Genomic DNA, 19593 nt, shown 5'->3' on the forward strand with positions numbered 1-19593 from the left:
TCACAATAAATATTGAATAAAAAGCCTGCTCTAAAATACCCCATATAAAACCCCTAGCAAAGCCCAATCAAAACTACGCCAGGCCGGCCGCATGGAATAGATGGGTTTTCAAGGCTCGGCGGAAGAGGCGCAGGTCCGTAGTTGTACGTAGGTCGGGGGGTAGGTCATTCCAGAGGGCAGGAGCTGCCACAGAGAAGGCATCTATTTCATCAGCTGTTGCCTATGGTGTCACATTAGGGATGCATTTCAACACCCTTAATAAACCAAATAAGAGTAAAAGCCAATTTCATTCATTTATTCCCTCATCTAATAACCATCCTTTCCCATAAGCAATTGACATATGCTTTCTTTGCTTAGATAATTCCCAGGATATAGATACAGTTGAATGAATTTCAGCCATTTCGTACAACCACAAAATAGCTCAACAAGTCCAATGAAAGAGCACGCTGGATGTGGTCTGCTCACTCATTCCCAACCATTAACAGATGTGAGTGAGCTTTTGCTGGCATCTGGTATTCTATTGTAACCTTTTGCTTGCTCAAGTTATTTCCTCTTTGTTAGCATCTAAAATAATTCTCAGAAAAAATCCTAAATTTAGACAATGGTATTAATTTATGCCATCTTGTCCCCTCATCCCTTAGGCTACATAACTGTTTTACTGCTATCCATAAGAAATTGCAGAGAAAGGAGCTAATATTTCAAGCTATTTCTAGATATTTTGAACTGACTTTTACTTAATACAGTACAGTGATACATAATCTATTCGAGAGAAAAAAATGAACTCAGATTTAGCTTAGTAGATTTTTCTAGACAATTTGTGACAATTTGACTTCCCAACATGATGCTCAAAGCTAACCCCAGTCCAATGCTCTTTCTGACTTTTTACATTTTAAAGAATTCTTTTAATTTCTTTTATAGGAAACTGGCATGCTGCCAGTATAATTTTCATATCTAGGAATGCTTCTGGGCCCAAACGAGCTTCAAAATATTTTTTTTTTTTTTTACAGAATAAAAATAATGAGTAGCAGCATTTGGGTGCTTAAATTGGAAGTACGTTCTCTGGCATGGGAAAAAGGACAAAGATAAACAAATTTATTAAATGTTGATTTCTAATCTATCATGGCAGTAATTTTTGGAATGAGTAAGTCTTAACACTGCAGCTCCAAATACTGGGGAATCCCTGAAGAATTTTACATCATTTCAGGATAAAATTCAACTTGTAAAAGAATCATCTTTGATTATTGCGCCAGTATTATCTGTGGTGATGTATTAAACAGAACTTGCAACAGTATAAAAACTGTTTGATCTGGTAATTTAAAATTGTCATTTTTTTCTTTAAATTTTCCTTTAGGAAGCGCTGCCCTTGCAGGCGTTTCAGGGAATCTATCTGTATAAACATTATAAAGCTAAATGCATACTGCGGTCTTCACTGTTCATGTGTGCAAAGATCTATATAAATCTTCTTAGAATATGCACTCATTTCATATTTTCTTTTTTCATAGATTGAAGAAAGGTTGCATGTGAAACAACGTTAAGAAAAGGTGTTGACTTTCAAAATACCATCATCATCATATTCTAAAAGAAAAGTTTTCCACCCCATCTAAGAGTCACTTAGGTGAGATAGGTGGCTGTACAAACTGAATATTTTTTTTAAAAAAAAACCCTCCTATTCTACAGTCATACTTTTCTATAGCTTTCTTTCTTTCTTGTCTTCCACATCTGATGGATGCAGCAAGAACCTATTGTGTTATCTTATACTGAAGTATGTCTTGAGGGTCTTCTAAATAAATATTTGTATCTGGGTCACCCCTAATTATCCATCCTTCCTCACAGCTTTCTTAATGCCACAGAACTGACCTTTGACTGCCCTGTGCAGATAATATTCCTATCTTGCTGGAACACTTGGAACCCAATTCAGTCTGAGGCACACTTAAATGGCTCTATTTTCCTTAGCTTTGTACTGAATGGCTGCAGGCAATTCTAATTTTGTAAGCTGTCCAAAGTCAGTTGGCTGAGATGGATGGCTATAGAAATCGAATAAATTAATAAATTTTAAGGATTGAAAAAAAATCAGCCAGTTTCATCTAAAAGTTAAAACATTGGACCAGGAGTGAGGAAACCCTTGCATGGAAGCTAGCTAGTTGACTTTGGACTGATCATTCTCTCTCAGTTCTAGGAAGAAGGCAATGGCAAATCATTCTGAAAATCTTGCCAAAAAAACTGCATGGAGTTGTCCATGAAGTAGAATCTGACTCAAAGGATCCCCCCATCCTGCTCTCCCAAAACAGCAGAGATTTGATCAGAAGACAAGCAATGTCTATTCAGGGATCTGAAAAAGGTTTCCAATTTTATAACCCTTACTGTTCATATAATATTTTACCAGAAGGATTCCATTTCATAACACTTCTGTGTGGAATTATTTATTTCTTCCAGGAGTTCAAGACAACAGGCACAGAATTCTTCCTCTACCTTATACTCATATCAACCTGTTTGGGGTGCACTGAACTGAGAGATAGTAATGGTGCTAAGTAAGCAAATAAACCTCCATGGCTGTTGGTGGTTCTGAACGAGGGCTTCCACAGTCCTGCTTTGGCAGCACCTTGGCTGTGGCTATGTTGTTCTTTATACTTTCCTTGAACAGAACACTGAGGCATGGTTGAACGATTATCCTCAAATGACTAACTCCCTCTGCCAGAATTACAGATTCACTGATGTATGCTTTAAATGCATATATGTTTTCTCCAGGATATTCTACAGAGCAGAAAAGAAGACTAATGGGATGAACTTTGGATGACCTTACCTGAGTAGCAACGGGATTGTTCACTGACCCTTTACAGCTTCCAATCCCAGCTAGAGAATTTCCTGCTGTATCCTGGCCCTGAGATTCCAAACAATTTGCTCCTTGCTTGATGATCCCTGGGATCAGCTCCTTTTCTGGGACTCTGAGTGATTAGAGAGATCATCAAACACAAAAGGAGAAATTATAAACATCTTGTTTGTTACATACTCTATACCCCCATCAAATCAATAAATCAGCCATTCCAGACAAGTAGGTTGGGCAATTAGGCAGTTCCCAAAAAGAGGATACGCGTCACTAAAAATACCAGTGAAGAACAATGGCCTGCATGACCTTTGTAATGCATATAGTAATTTATAGGTAGAGATGATAATTTAAAACTAATGACTGTAATATAAATATTATATAAATGTTATTTATAAAAATAAAACTCATTACTGAAATTTAAATATTATCTCTTCCTCTCTCTCTGATCCTTCATCCTAGAATGGAAATTCAATATATTGCATGAGGAAGATGGTGTCCAAGCAACCAGAGTGCCTTCTTAGTCTGCTGCCCACATGCTGAACATTCATGAGAAATTTTCTCTTCAGTTGGACTTCTTTATCTTAAAGTGGACATGTATCGAACAAATCTTCAAATAAAGGGCCATAAATAGGAACCATGATAATCCTAATTATAAAAGGTAACTTCTGTCACATGCTCTCCCTTAAATGCATTCAGTGACAGATTCCTAGAAATGTTTTATATCACATTTTTTTTGACATTGCACAAATTTACCACGAGCAAATCTTCACAGACTTTTTCACCTCCATATATATGTCAGAGGGTTTGACAAACTATTTCTAATAACAAAGAATATTCTATAAAACATTGTTAGACCTATTTTTCAGGAAGTAGTATTTCTTCTTCCATTTGTGTGTGTGTGTGTGTGTGTGTGTGTGTCGTGTGTGCATGCGTGCATGCATACAAAGTGTACAAGGAGGGGTAGCAACTCTGGTTGAGGAGCCTGCTATTCTCTTTTTAGGACTGATTGGTTATCTTTGGTCCTCACCTAGCACTCAGCTCTCACCTGTGACTCCAAGTAGCTATATCACATGCAGCAACCACAGATAAACTGCACAACAGCCTGCTTTCTACAAATCCAAAGGATTACCAGATACACACACAGAGAGACACAGAGCTGGAATATACATTCATCTCATATATCATTATTATTTTCTACTCTTTCATTCTTTGCTTAAGTGGGTTATGTATATTTCAAACCTGTTTTTTAATTTGCCTTTATCTCACCAAAAATATAACTGTTTTTGAAGATCTTATACTTCTTTTGCTGCATGCAACCTGAGGTCAGTCCTCACTGCGCTGTCTACCAATTAGTTTTCCCCATATAAACTCCTTTTTTCAGAGTTCAAAGAAACCAAACATAGAAAAGACATAGGTCAGATAGAGTATAATTGGAAGAAATATTTTAAAAATAAATTCCCACTGTAACAGCCACATTAAGAAAATAGTTGATGCTTTCTTATTCCACAGTGGCAAAACACATATCATGCAGTTTTGCTGAGAGATAAAGAATGACTCACTTGAGTTCTGGATAGACATTCTCCAAATACCATTGAAAGGATTTACAGTTCAGCTTCCTGCGTTGTTCCACTCGGTCTGCAATACTAGAAGCAAAAGTACCCTATAGGTATCTTTATTGTAAACATGAATAAAACAGAATTGTGTGACCCAGCAGCACATGAGTACATTTGCAGAATAATTAAAAGAACATTCAGCACTTCTAAGGTGCAACCATATTGGAATCAATGTTGTGGAAGCTATTCAAAGACACATTTGCATGGTGCGTGTGCTTATAGAATTGCCCATGCAAGCTCATTTGTTAATCTTAGAGCAGATGTGGGAAATCTTTTCCATCTGCCCACTGTTTTCTGTTATTTTTTTATTTCCCAACAATTTCTTTCTCCATTAATATTTTTATGGCCTAGATAGAAGATCATGTGCAATATAAAATGTGTCACAAAGTGACTGCATGACAGTAATGTAGCATGGGAAATGACAAGGATTTTGTCATTTACTTTTTTCTTTTTTTTAATCAGAGTTCACGCATAAAGTAAGAGTGAGGAGAAAAAGATCCTATTCAAAAAAATCCTATTGACTCCATTAATGAGTATATACGAGAGATTCAAATACTGGTTTATCTGTCAATTTTGCCCTTCTTAATAATCCAGGCAATTACTTCATTATTTTTGAAATATTGATGTACTATATCCATTACCAATTTGCTTTTTTAATAACAATAACAATAATAGATTATAAATGTCTGTTTGAAAGGATACTATGGATGTTTTGGCAGGCCAAGTTGATATCCTATGATTGGCTTTTTACAGTGTGAGTTAATATAAGAATATAGAAATTTAGAACAGAGTTTTATGAGTAAGATATCAAGAGATAAACAACAGCGCCTGGTAGCAAGACAAACACAGCACTGGAGTAAACTGCTTGTAACAACTGCAACATCTAATAAGGCAATATAATAGAAGCACTCCTGAGAAAAGAAACCGAAGTTAAATAAGAACTTTAAGAATAGTTTCACTTTCCAAAATATTTTTTCCTAGGCCACAGCAGACCTTATAATCTACTGTTAGTTAGGGCTGAGTGTATTACAGATGATTTGAAGGAGGTGCTTAAGATTATGGAGAAGCACAAAAGCTGCACATCATGTAGCTGCTTCAAAAAGGGATTGTCTTTATGAATGTTCCAAAGCATTTCTTCCAAATCATTTTCCAAGCATGCATAGTTTTAATGTTAATGTTAATTCCTACTTTGGAGAAATCCTTTTGAAACTCTTCATCGTCCCTCTTTGTTTTAACCACCCTAAATAGTTTGAAGACATCTGTAAAGGTGGCCACTTACCTATCTCAAGGTAAAATATATTTAAAAGTCAATAATAAAATAAAATAGTAACAGAAATCCTATTGTTAAATCTTTCTTGTGAAAATATTATTTTTGCTTTCAATTATTTAACCATTCATCAAGCCATAAATAATTTTCTCCTCTTATTCCATGTCTACTCAGTCCTAGAGATTTGAATAAGGAATTTGTCAAAATTTTTAGAAAGATCAAGTATACAATATCTTGTGTGAGATCCACTGGGAACTGAGTGGTGTATGTTTAATAAATTATCATTATTCTTCTCAAAGAATGTAAAAAAATGAGTGAGACAGGCCTTGTTTTTGCAGAAACTACACAGATTCTTATTCTTTAATTTTAGTAACTTCTGTTGCACATCCTTTCTTGAAAATTTTACATTTTAAATATGATTTATGTTAAAAATACACACTTTTAAATTAATTTTATTTTATAATGCATATTTTAAAACATGTTCTAAACTATAAATCAAAACATATCTGATCCAGTTACTGTCTGATTTGCATTTTAATCAGGGACAGGACAATCAATTTGTATCATAATTCACAAAGAACAAAAGATTCAAAGATTCAACAATTCTATCTTCCTCAGATCAATTTAACTGAGGTGGTTTACATACTTACCTTCCAAATGACTTTCCAATGGCAGAAGGTCTGGCTTCATAATAATACTGTTTGTATTCATCCATCCACACCTCTGCTGTACGTTTGGTATTTCTGCAGGTAGGACAAGATAAGCCCTATTAAATGTCATTGTTGGGTAGGTCATCTTGCCATGACATGTAGTTGCAGCACATTTTAAAGAATCTGCTATCCTAGTTAACTGTTATTATGTCACTAAACTTTGATGCAAGAGAAAAACATCTCAAAAAGTAGAAACCAAATGAAAAGAAGCTGCATTTCCACAGTGCATGAACAAAATAGAGTCAATGTACAACATTTTAAAAGAACATACCTGAAGCATTCTAGAAAAGATATGATGAGTGGGGTACAAAGATAATGGGGCCAGGTATTCTAGCCCCATATATCTTCATTTACCACTCAACTGGTCCCTTATTCTTCCAGACCTTCACAAGGAAGTCTAAAGGAGAACTGTACTCTTATTTGTTTGAAGATGAAAATAGCTCCCTGATCAAGTGATGTGGAGTACAACTCTTCTGAAACTTGAGGAAATCACAGAAAATAAGGAATTGCATATAAGAATGTGAGTATGTAAGGAAGAGATGAGTTCCATTTTCTATGAATTTCTATGAGCCGTGGTGGCACAGTGGTTAGAATGCAGTACTGCAGACTACTTCTGCTGACTCCCAGCTGCCAACAGGTTGGCAGTTCGAGTCTCACCAACTCAAGGCTGACTCAAACTTCCATCCTTCTGAGGTCAGTAAAATGAGGACCCAGATTGTTGGGGGCAATATGCTGACTTTGTAAACTGCTTAGAGAGGGCTGTAAAGCACAGTGAAGCGGTATATAAGTCTAAGTGCTATTGTTATTGCTATTAACCTTTAAACTTCCCAAGAGAAGACAACTTAGATTCCCAGAGAAGTGTTCTGAATATACAGGTATTCTATTTTTTAAATTCATTTTAATTTAGAGTAGAATCCATTAATCATTTCTGACAGACTCTTGTACACTCAAAGTCTTTTGGGAGGAACTGAGGAATACTCCTAACCAAGTTTTGCTGCAGAAAAAGTTAAAAGAAATAAAGTATCCTGTTGCATACTTCTACTCACATAATGTTGGAGTCTATCATTAAAGACTATTTAACTCCAACAGCCAAGCACTTTTCAGCAGTATTCTGAACATGGAGAAAAGTAAAACACATTGTGGGCATGGCAACTAAGGCATCCTTTATCTATTACTATCATAATAACCACAGCTCTGTTGCACATAAAAAAAGATCTGGGTGTTTCAGTTATGGCCTCTTAACCTTCTTGCCTACTTTGGATTGTAAGCAGTGCCAATTATGTAGCAGGTTTGATAAATTTTGAGGCATCTTGTGCTAAGGAGGTCTCTGAAGAGTTGTTTGTCAGTGGACCTAATTGACTGCAATATGAGGACAGGGAAATTGTTGTGTTGAATTATCATCTGGTCTTATTTTTGGATTTTACTAATACAAAATAGGAAAGTGTAACATGTGTTGTCTATCTGTGTGTGTGTGTGTCTACAGTTACCTAATGCATTTAATAATGACTGCTGCCATATATATCACTAGTCATTATTTTTCAGGTAGTTTACAGTATCAGCAGTACATGATCTTATTTCTGTAGTATTGTAATCCATAGTTCCTATATCTATCCATAAATATGTACATCTGTTCTCCCTCATTATAAACCTTAATTTTGGATATGGCATTTTTAACGTTAAATGAAGCTCAGTGTCAAATCCATGTCATCATCTTTGAGCTATTTAATTACAGAACTCTGTACTAGATCTGTATTTCTTCTAAGTACACAATGGTTAAGCAAGTCTCCAAATCCCAAAGTACAATCTCTACAAAAACAATTGGGTCACAGTTTTTTCAAAACAAAATTTCTAAACATCAGGGAAGCTCTCATTGCAAACATGTATTATTAAAACAGAGAGTACAATATTAATTTGGTTAGGATTAGCCAGCTGACTCAAACATTTTTTGAGTTTATATTAATATCCCAGAGTAAGGTTTAATTAGTAAAATTTTACTAATAAAATAAATATTAATAAAATGAAAACTTAGTTTTAAAAAAAAGAGAATCAATGTGTTGCAGTCTTTAAGATGCTGGCCTAGAAACCAGGAGACTGTGAGTTGTAGTTCCACCTTACTCATGAAAGCCAGCTGGGTGACTCTGGACCAGTCTCTCTCTCTCTTAGCCCAACCCACCCTTGTGGGGAAAATAGGAGGAGAAAGGAATATGATGAATATTTGCCACCTTGTATTACTTATAAAGTAATAAAGACTGGATTTTAACAAAATCTAATAAATAAATAAAATACGCAAAGGGATCTCTGACCAAACACCATACTTCAGTGAGAACTAAAAGTCCCTCCACCCTCCGGTTCTCTAAACTGGAATCAAGATTAAGCCATTCCTACTTGATATAGGTTAATGCATTGCCCTCGGGGAAATCATATGGATGGCGTTTTCTGAAAACGTGACCCACTCGACTGCAGGGGACAATCTCCAAGCTACCTCCACACATCCAGACACGGAAAGAAAGCTCTAGAAAATATCCAAGGAAAGAGAATATGAGGTGAAACAAAGAACTACTTAATGTGCAGGTGGACATGCTAGTGGTAGAGGCACAACTGGATTATAAAAAGAGAAGAAATTCACTGAAAATAAAGCTTTGTATGAGGGGAAGGGAAATCTTGCTTCTCCTCAGTTGTAACCTTTCCCCTGTTTCCATATGCTAGATCAGTATAATTTGGGATGGAGGGGTGGAGGCTTTTAAAAGGGAATTTTTTTGAAAGCTCCCAGAGAATATATGCCAGTGACGGCGAACCTTTTAGAGACCGAGTGCCCCAAAACTGGCCCTGCCCCTGCTCCACGTCCCTGCTCCGCCCCCACCCCACCTGCCCGCAGGGCCACTCATCACCTCCAGAGCCCGCCGCAGATTGCCCAGCAGCACCATGGCAGCCATGCCCTCTGCCCGCGCCCCGCAGCATCAACTGTGCACAATGGGGCGTGAGGGCAGAATCTTGTCTACGCTGCCTGGCTGCCATGTCCTTGACTGCACTGTTCTGCGTGGGCCACGCTCGGGGGCGATCCTTCTCCAGGAGGGCTGCTGGTGAGGAGGGTGTCATGGGGGGAGGCAAGGCTGGGGCAACGGCACGTGTGCCCACAGAGAGGGCTCCGAGTGGCACCCGTGCTATTTGATTTGATTTTTAAAAGGCTATCAGAGGAAAATTCTCTTAACATAAAAAAGAAAGTCCATAACAATTTAGAGTGGAGAGGAGCAGGCTCCATGTGCAAGTACAAAATAAGAGACAGAATATCTTAATGGCACTGATGAAATTAAGTCAAGACAGAGTGTTACAAAGACCTATGCAGTCCCAAGCAAACCATTTCAGCTGTATGTATCAGTGAGACTGAAAACCTGAATAAAAATTGTCAGAATTCTAGAGAAACATGTAATCGACTCTAATCACTGCTTAGGGGTGTGTTTGCACTAATCAAATTTCATGCTCTTTAAGTCTTTATAGACTCCTAGTATCTGGGCAGTATTATAGGAATGGCAAAGTCTGGCCATCATCTAAAGCATAATGAGCTCCTAAATCTGTGGAAGAATACATCTCCTTTCATAACATCCAAAGTCCCTGTGCTTTTCATATATTACAGGCTGAAGCTGAAATCTTTTGGCATACTTTTACTGTAGGATCATAAGATCTCCTAAGAATGCATCATTTGGCAATCTAGATTCTGAGACACAGCCTCATCCTGTTTATTTAAATTGAAGCATCCCTATCCCTGTCCTTTGCTTTCAGAGATTTTACTGCTCCAGAATGAAGCTCAATTTTTTATTAAAAGGATCAGAGGACTACCAAGGCTTGGTAAAAAATCATTAGAAAAACAGTGACCTTGCGAAGGTCTTATGTTTAATAAACATGGAAGCTCACTATTGTTTACTGATCTGGGGTTACAAAGAAAACATCAGAAAAGCTGCAGCAAAACAAATTGAAAACTGAAGGGGACAGAAGAGGGGGCTAGAAAATTTATGAGTATGTTGCATTTTCCATTGTCTTTGATGTGCTCTTCAATTGACCAATGAAAATTCATATTAGATGATGCAAATTGTAGCAGCCCTTAGCAGATCCAGATAAGTAATTAATGGTCCTTTGATGATGAGAGTTGGAATCCAATAACTGGAAGGAACAGGTTCCCCAGCTCTCTATCAAATTCACCCTTTTATTGCAATTCTTGTATCTTGTAGATCTTATATTCAGATATATACTGTGTTTCCCCAAAAGTAAGCCCTACCCCAAAAATAAACTCTAGTTTTGGGGCGAGGCAGACACCTAAAAATCAAGCTAGGGAGATGGAGCTGTCCCACGCGCCCTGCACCCACTTACGTTGCAGCCAGGCCTCTCCTCGCCAGTCCACTTCTGCGGTGTCCCCAGGCCTACATGTTGCAGTCAGAGCTCTTTCCAGAAGGCATCTGCAGCCGAAAACTGAGCTATGGATTGAATTCATAGCTCAGTTCTCGGCTGCAGTAGCCTTTTGGAAAGGCCTTTGACTGCAAAATGCAGGCTGGAGCTCCATTCTCAGCTGCAGAATGAAGCTGCTCCTTCAGCCGCAGAAGAAGTGGGCCAGCTGGGCGGGGCTGTCAGTGCCAGACGTGAGTGGAAAAGACACCCCCACCCCAAAATAAGACCTGGTGCCTCTTGGAGGCAAAAAAAAAAAAAAAAGACTGGGTCTTATTTTTGGGGAAACACGGGTAGTTGGTGATCATAATATCTACCACTTTTTTTGTAGAAGCTGCATAATATAGAAATCCAAAGGCAGTTGCTGAGGAATGTGGCTAGATATTATCAAGGACGTAAGTGCTTTCATTTCAACAAAGCTTATTTCATAATCTGGTTTTTATGAATTTTTCTTGGAACTATTTATCTGTTCTTGCTGTTCTACCATCTTTTATTGTAGTGGTAGATGAATGGTTTTAACTACATTTTATTATATCTAAGCTAGACTTGTACCCATGTCCATATTTCCCCAGTTCATAATGTTAGGCTTGCAAAGTCCCTAGATATCTTTCAGTCATTCAGGCATTTCTTTCTGCCATTTTTTTATTCTTATCTAACACGAGTAGGACAAAATACAAACTGTAAGTGAAATATTTAATGTAACACTTAATATACATTTTCAAAAGTACTTTCTTCTTCTAGACCCTATCACTAAATACACCCATAGGAAATATCTAAGATAACAAACAATGCAGATATTATCAGAGTGTCATGTAAGAATGTGTAGGAAATGTTGACTTACTCAAAGCTGAAAAGGCAGGACTGCCTGGTGACAAGAAAGAGACTCTATCTCTATGCAAGTAGATCCTGAATAAAAGTCTGAGTTTTCAGTGCTTCCAGTCAGGATAAAATATTATATTATGTGTCCAGGATTTCAGAACTGATTTGTGAAAAATTGACAAGAGAAAGCAACATAAAGGCAAATCAAAGTGCTAACTTACCAAAGTTCTCTCCTCCCCAGATATCCATCTGTATGTCATATTTTCCAAGATGGTTAAACCAAGACTTATTGATCACAAAGATTCCTCCTGCTATGACAGGTGTTCTAGTAAAAATGACAATGAGGAAGTGCAAAAGGTTATTAATAAAAATGCTAGAGTGAAAAACAGAACTCTTCTACATTTGTAGGCAACCTATTCTGTATAAAATACTTTAGAAAAAATAAATAAGATAATTGAAAAACAATGACTTTCCTATGATTATGTATCATGAAAAAAGCTGTAAGTTTGTAATATTTTCATGATCGTTTTACAAAAATGACTACTCTGTACTTAATCTGCAAGGAGGTGTCAAAAACTGCAAAATGGTGGGCATAGTGTTGTGATCCTAACACCATTCACTGTATATGTGCATGTAATGTGAATGAATGTACAAAAGGTGCAGGGTTTGGATCACAATACTATACATTTTCATTTTGCAAATTCCTCCCAACTTCTGGTTTTAAATATATTATACAGTATATAGTGATAACTTAGTTTTTCTTTAATGAGATTTTAGGGGAAAGTTTAGATTTTTAAAAAATCATTTTAATTATACAGAGAAGACCTTTAGTATTAAGTGTGGCTCATTTATATGACCCTCTGGCTAATGGAAACAGAGCAGTCTCCATCAAAGGGGATGAAAATTGAGAAAATCATGCATTCTCACAACTTGTTCCTGGCCTGTTAAAGTTAATTAAAAAGTCAAGTGAAAATGAACTGAAGAATGTGCATATTGAGGACATAAAGAAATACTGCTTCCTTTGCTTGCAAGTGAATTCTATGAGAAGGCGGAGACATCTCCAAGGGGAGAACAGATCAGTCTCACTCATCTCCACTATCCAGAACACTAGATCAGAGTGGTCCAGGTTTGCAAAGTTGACCAGCAATAAACAGAATTGGCTAAAGGATCCTAAATGTTTGGATTGCAGAGACTGAGAGCGCTACACTTGTCTGCTACATTTCCTCAAATTAGAAACTCTTATCCTGCCATATATAAATCTATTTGGAACACAGTTCACATAAATGTAGGGCTTGGTGTTATTGCTATTTGAATATACTTGCAACATATTCTTACTGTTCAAAGAAACCCTAGACTTAACTAGACTTCCTGGTCCTTATCTACAATTTCCACTATGCTTTAAATAGAACAGGGTGCACAAGCCAATGAATGTGTGAGTCATCACAAAAGCCTTGGGTTGATGAATTGGTCTAAATCTTGAGAAAAACTCCTGTGCTGGAAGTAGAAAGTGGATTCTATTCCAATTTGTAGCTTACATACTGCCTGGGAAAAGATCAATTAAATGCACATATTTTTCAAACAGGAACAGTAAAATTTAAACAAGTACAATCTATAAAAGCCACACATGATTATACAATACCTAATATATTGCCATTATTATAGCAGTGCAGTGGAGCCAACAGACAGAATCTCAGGTAGTTGTCAAGAATGTTAACATCTTTCAGGAGCAAAAGATAGATTTATTACCTCTCATAAGTGATGTAAACATAACTTCTGAATGTTCCTCATGGTTACATCAACCAATGAGACCATTTCTTATATAAAATGAAAGCTGAAAGATTACATCTAAACTGGGATTCCAAGATGAGCTTGCATGAAAGAATTTACCTAATAGATTGGGTAGGGTCTGTCCTGGACAACTTTTGCTCAATGGGAATCTGTTCCCATTTAAAATGAAGACTCCAGTCAAATCCTAAAATGTAGAACATAAAAACACATGGAACCTTAAAGGTTAACTAGCATTTAGCATGACAATTAGGCATTTTTATTTCTACAGACATGATTCCAGAGAAGCAAAGGCCTTCTATAGGATAGTCCTATATGCAGATGACCAGCCTGGCTTTAAAGAATCGCAGCAGGTACACTCACTGGTATTTATCTGTGCTCAGTAACATCCCAAACTTCCTATATTGGTTCGCAGAAAGAAAGGCAATAATTAGTACTTTAGCTTTCTACTCAGGTTGTCCTATGCCTCATTGGCTGCCAAAGTTATGAGACATTAATCAGTTCCCTCAATGGGATGACATGTATTTCCGGGAACAAAGTGTCTCTGTTTATTGTAATTGGCTTTTCCCCATACGCATCACATAAAAATGCCATCTGACTTACGAGTGTTGCAAATTGAGCATATCTGGTGGGAAGGCTTGGCTAGCAAAAGATGCATGCAGGTGAGAATTGCAGAACTGAAAGGCAGGGAACACTGAGAGGTGCATTTGCAAAAGGAAATAAAGTACACCGAGGGAGGTTTCAAAAACTGAAAAGGGTGCTTGAGGCATAGCAATTCTTTTAGGGAAAAGACCCAGCGCTTGGATTTCCTGCAGTCCAGCACAGTGGAGCCAACTGTTGCATCTAAGGCTAATCTGCACAAGTGGCTTATCCTGGCAGTGTGACATCTGGCTCACATGATGCATAGAAGGCAGGTTTTTTTGGCATAGTTTTCCTCAATATTTTGTTTTCTTCCTTAACTACTTTATGATTGTTTGGTGGTCAGCTGAAGGTGGAATGGGACAACTTATTGCGGCCAGCTTGCCATAGCCAACTCATCACGGCCAACTTGTTGCAGGACAACTTGCTATGGACAACTCGCTGTGGGACAACTTGCCATGGGGCAATTTAACAATTCAATTTAATTATTTAAAATAAATACACAAAATATTTTAAATTTTGTCATTTACATTTCATTTTGTCCCTGTTTTTGCATCCCTTCTTTAATGATTCTATTCCACCATTTCTTTGATATTAGTGTAACTCTTGTCCCTCAGCGAGTCGTCCTGTGGCGAGTTGGCCATGGCAAGTTGTCCTACAGTGAGTTGGCCACAGGATGTTGGTAGTGGCAAGTTGGCTATGGCTGTCATGCCTCTGTCAGAGCCTGAATCTGCTGAGGAAAATGAGCTGGAACGGGATCCTATGGAGGTCGAGGGTGAGGTATCTGTGGCTTCAGAGGAATATGGGGAAGAGCAAGGGCCACCCCCTCCTGATCCTAGAGCACGGAGAGTGGAGAGGAGGGAACAATGCAGGCAGGCTCAACTACTCAGGAGGAGAGTTGCCCTGCCCCTCTCCACAAGGCACACCTGGAGACTGAGACTTAAGGAGACGCTGTGGGGAGGGGCATTTGTCGGGAACAAACACTGATTTCTTGGAGTTTTGTGTGCTGTTGCTGATCTTGGAAACAACTCTCTGATCTCTTGTTCGGTGTTGTGATTTTTGCTTGGAAACCCTGAAACTCTGACCATTGAACTGGCTGACAAACTTGATTTGTGTTCAAAGACCTCGGATTGTATTTTGGCTTCTCTTCTGTATTTCTTGTATTTCCACAGACTCGTTAGATTTTGGATGTATGTTTCATTCCTTGTTAGCTACATGGCCTTGAGTAAATTATTCTTCTAATCTAACTGTATGTGAAACTACTTGCAGCCAGAGGCTGCTGAAGATGTGTGTATCTTACTTTCTTCTGGGCCTTGCCAGAAACGTGGGAGCATTTGGGGAAAATTTGGAGCAATTAAAAGGCGGTTTCAATTGCCAGATGACTGCATTGCCTCTGTGCCATGCCCTGGGTCATCACAATGGCTATTTGGCCATGGTGAGCTGGCCATGGAGAATTGTCACAGATCCAGCTGAAGGTTTTGTGTGCTACTGAGAAAATGTGCTTAGTCTTATGGTATTATCACTTGTTAGTGGCTCTTTCTCTGCAGCTCTTTTCCTTGGAGGACTAAGTAGACATAACAGGGCAATTGACTGGAGGTGAGCCTAATTTAGCCCTATATAAAACTGGTTCTCTTGTGGGCAAAATCTAATTCCCTGAGTGAAAGTTGGTTTTTGAACCCTTTTTGGTATTCTTATAACACATTAACTTACCCCCATTGAGTCAGTTACGTTTGTTGTGGGCAAAGGCCATATAGTACTATAGACTGGTGATTACCTTGTGCTTGCATTTGAAATATAGCTGAAATTAGGCTGTATTCATGGACATGTGCCCATCCAACAGCAAGGAGCTTGCTTGCCCAAGAATTTGCTCATCCTTTGAGAAAGATCAAGTATCAATCTCTTTGATAAAGACAGTATTCATAATATGACAAGGAGGAGGAGGAGGAGAAGAAAAAAAACAGTAAGGTATACTCGCATACACACAGTCTTACCTATCAAGAAGACTATTAAAAGTATTGGAGGAAATGTGAATGCTTGTGCATTATATTGAGGAATAATATCTTATCTAGAAAACCAGCAGGGACATCAAGCATGTGTGTAAAGAAAATGAGCAGACCCATCCAATTCTGTGCTTTAGATGGCTTTCAGAAATGCCCCAAAGGAGCAGCAATATGTTGGAGGTCATTTATGCTTACAAATGTGTCGCTGTCCTTTTGTGCAGCTAGGACTTTTGAGGAACCAGTAATTATTAATATCCTGCTCTAAATGTTATCAATAAATAAATTTAAATGTTAGCACATTTTACTCTGGTTTATTTATTATTGGCCAAATGACATTGCATTTTTATGATTAATAGTGTTTAATTTGTAATGAATTTTAAACGTTATGATATTAGTATTATTGGAATAAAATGCCTGATTTATCATATTTTCTTATGAAAGAAATTAGTACTCAGCTTCTTTTTGATGTAATGCCTTTGTCATGTGTTCCTACTGAAATGCTATTTTTTCTAATATTACTGTTCTTACGACGTGGAAAAGACACGAATAGGAGAACAGCAGCAGCAGCAGGAGGAAACACAGATGTTGCAATGGCTGGATCAGGAAGCTATGCAAATTGTGATCCCTGCAAGGCTACATTCTCAACAGCCTGTTCAAAGTTACAGATGTTATGAATCCTACAAACAAACAAACTAGGTCAATTTTAACTGCCTGCAGAGGAAAGCATAACTTTAATACCATTTAATATCAGTGGGGCTTTTATTGTATCATCACCCTGCCTTGTTCAGAGAATTGTATAGGGACCATGTTATGCTACCTTCCATTTGTACCTTTCACACATTTATCTTCTTGTCCCACAGAAGATCAATTCACAAGCATAAAGCAGAATATTTGCACAAGGTCTTTGGACTGCTTGGCTAGAAGTGCCTCAGGAGATGAAAGGAATCTGTCACATGGGGCTGATTCTCGGAGATAAAAACTCAGATTCTATTTCAGAATCTCTTTATTCTTACCTACCTCCTCTCAAATCTGCTGATGCTGCTAGATAGGCAAAATTGTCCAAGCTGATGACATCAATAATAGGACTCACCACACGAGTATAATCCTGAAAAAGTAGAGAAAAAGAAAGAATGCTGGATATATATTTTTTTCTAGGAGGAAAGTAATGTTTCAAGAGGGCTTCAAGATGGAAATGGTAGAAGGAAAAACCTCCAGGTTTTTAAATTGATATTCACATACGTAACTGCAGCCCATAGATTTTTTCAATGCAAAGAGGGAAACTTTTACAGTGCAATTATTGTTCTTCATTTTCAGGCATTAAGTACAGCACACCATTTCAAAGTTTTATTGATCAGATAGACTCTCAGATACTGTTAGTGTAATTTCTTGCAGTCATCTACAAAAAGTGTTGCTAAATTAGAGGAGTAGACAACCTGGTTCTCTTCAAGTATCTTTTTTAAACTATAATTCCCATTGATGCCAGTTAGTGAATAGGCAGGAATCCATAGTCCAAAACATCTCAGATTGCTTTCCCCTCATGCTAGTTTTACATGGAGAAATCTCCCAATTTGAAACTTGAGCTATATGCTGGTTAAAATACTTTCTCAGACTTGTTTTTTTCAAGTTGCTCATTAAGGTAGTCAATAATACCCAATTACTCATCTCCTAATAGGATTCATGTATCTCTAACATTGTTCCCCAAGGGTGTGTCCACATCACCTAAGTATGTTTGCACCCATATCTATGGCATATGTGCCAAGAATAGCTGGTGTCATTTCAGTCAGCCAACTCATACCCCTCCCATTTTTTTTAAATGGTTGCTGGAGTTGATTACCAAAAGTCAGCAAAGTTATTTCCTACAACTTTGAAGCAGGAAACTTATAAACACGATTATGATTTCCACAAATGGATTCCATATAGGGCATTTTGATTCTGCCACCATTTCTCCTTCCCAGCACTGTTTATTCATCTGTTGATTCAAGGAGGCTGAGAAACAAAGAGCATAAATCTCTCCCCTTCCCCCCCCCACCATGTCCTGCAGCAATAAATATCTATTCCTCTCAGGCCACAAAAAGGGAAAGAAAAAGAAAAGAAATTTAAAAAACCAGCCAGCCTCATAGCTTGGAAGAGACTGGTGCATGGGTGAAAAGAAAGAAACTGACAGAACCTTGTCAATATTACAGGTAGTCCTCAACTTACAACCACAATTGAGCCCACAATTTATGTTGCTAAGTGAGAAATTTGTTTAAGTGAGTTTTGCCCCATTTTATGACTTTTCTTGCCACATTTGTTAAGTGAATCACTGCAGTTGTTAAATTAGTAACACGGTTGTTCAATGAATCTGGTTTTCCCATTGACTTTGTTTGTCGGTCACAAAAGGTGATCACATGACCTTGGGACACTGCAAGCGTCATAAATATGAACCAGTTGCCAAGCGTCCGAATGTAAATCACATGACCCTGGGCATGCTGCAGCAGTCATAAGTGTGAAAAATGTCATAGGTCACTTTTTTCAGTGCTGTTGTAAGTTCGAACGGTCACCGAACGAACTGTTGTAAGTTGAGGACTCCCTGTATTCCCTGTATTCATCTGGGGCACATAACAAGAACCAGTGAAACCAGAATTCCTGAAGCTGAAGAGCTACATAAAGAGCAAAGCCACAAATTCTATCTAATGGTAAAATCTATCTGCCTTTAAGCTCCATAGAGGTTCACTATTATAGGTTCACTATTATAGCTAAAAATCAGCTTTCAAACAGCACCTCTGCACAGTGGTGGGATTCAAATATGTGAACAACCGGTTCTCTGTGTGGATGCCACTTCTGGAAGTCCATTCTGGGCCTGGGCAAAAAAAAATTAGCTACCGGTTCTGCCGAACCCCACCACTGCCTCTGCACAACTGAAGAGAGATGACGACAGGGGTGTGGAGCTGATCTAGACCTGGGGCTAATACCTCAAGTGGAAGTGCCCATGATTAAAAAAAACAAAAACAAAAAGAATGACCCCAAGTTTCCCCAAAAGTCACTGAAAAACCATAGAAATATAATCTGATACATGAAATGTGTGACAGGCTTTTCATCCTGGTCACAGAACAAAAAATTGTGGAAACCCAAATCTTTGGATCTTGCTGTTCTTCAATATATTTTAGGTAGCTGTCTAATGAAGGTACGAACTCCAGGTTTTGTCTCTGCAAACTCAAAGTCTCGTCTCTTCGGTTTTTCAGAAATGTTTCAGAAATAGTAATATCAGAAGTTATGTTGAATTTATAATTATATAACATAATCAGAAATTCATTGAATGTTTTTTCTTGGAGAAGAAAAATATAAGTCATAAGAAGGTCTTTCTATTCCTGGATAAACAGTCCAACTTTAAGTGATAATTCACAAGCACTAAATTCCACTTCTGTAGTGCAAAAATAGCATTTATCCTCTTATGAGTGACACTAACATACTCTGGAAAGTTTCCTTGTAAAAAACTAATCAACACAGCAGCAAGGTGTAACTT

The 19593-nt window shown here is 37.8% G+C and overlaps 1 protein-coding gene across 1 annotated transcript in view; it reads right to left on the minus strand.

Annotated features, from left to right (window-relative positions):
- The window catches only part of GALNT16 (polypeptide N-acetylgalactosaminyltransferase 16), a 185048-nt gene that overhangs the window by 25449 nt on the left and 140006 nt on the right, over positions 1 to 19593 (minus strand). The window contains exons 7-13 of the mRNA XM_015823874.1: positions 17109 to 17196; positions 13555 to 13639; positions 11889 to 11992; positions 8800 to 8926; positions 6355 to 6447; positions 4384 to 4467; positions 2801 to 2942 (exon numbers count right to left, since the gene is read on the minus strand). Of these exons, the coding sequence (XP_015679360.1) occupies positions 2801 to 2942; positions 4384 to 4467; positions 6355 to 6447; positions 8800 to 8926; positions 11889 to 11992; positions 13555 to 13639; positions 17109 to 17196 (723 nt within the window). The remainder of the gene's footprint in view (positions 1 to 2800; positions 2943 to 4383; positions 4468 to 6354; positions 6448 to 8799; positions 8927 to 11888; positions 11993 to 13554; positions 13640 to 17108; positions 17197 to 19593) is intronic.

This window comes from Protobothrops mucrosquamatus, unplaced genomic scaffold (assembly GCF_001527695.2).
Source record: "Protobothrops mucrosquamatus isolate PMUCROS unplaced genomic scaffold, P.Mucros_1.0 scaffold2021, whole genome shotgun sequence".
Taxonomy (NCBI): Eukaryota; Metazoa; Chordata; class Lepidosauria; order Squamata; family Viperidae; genus Protobothrops; species Protobothrops mucrosquamatus.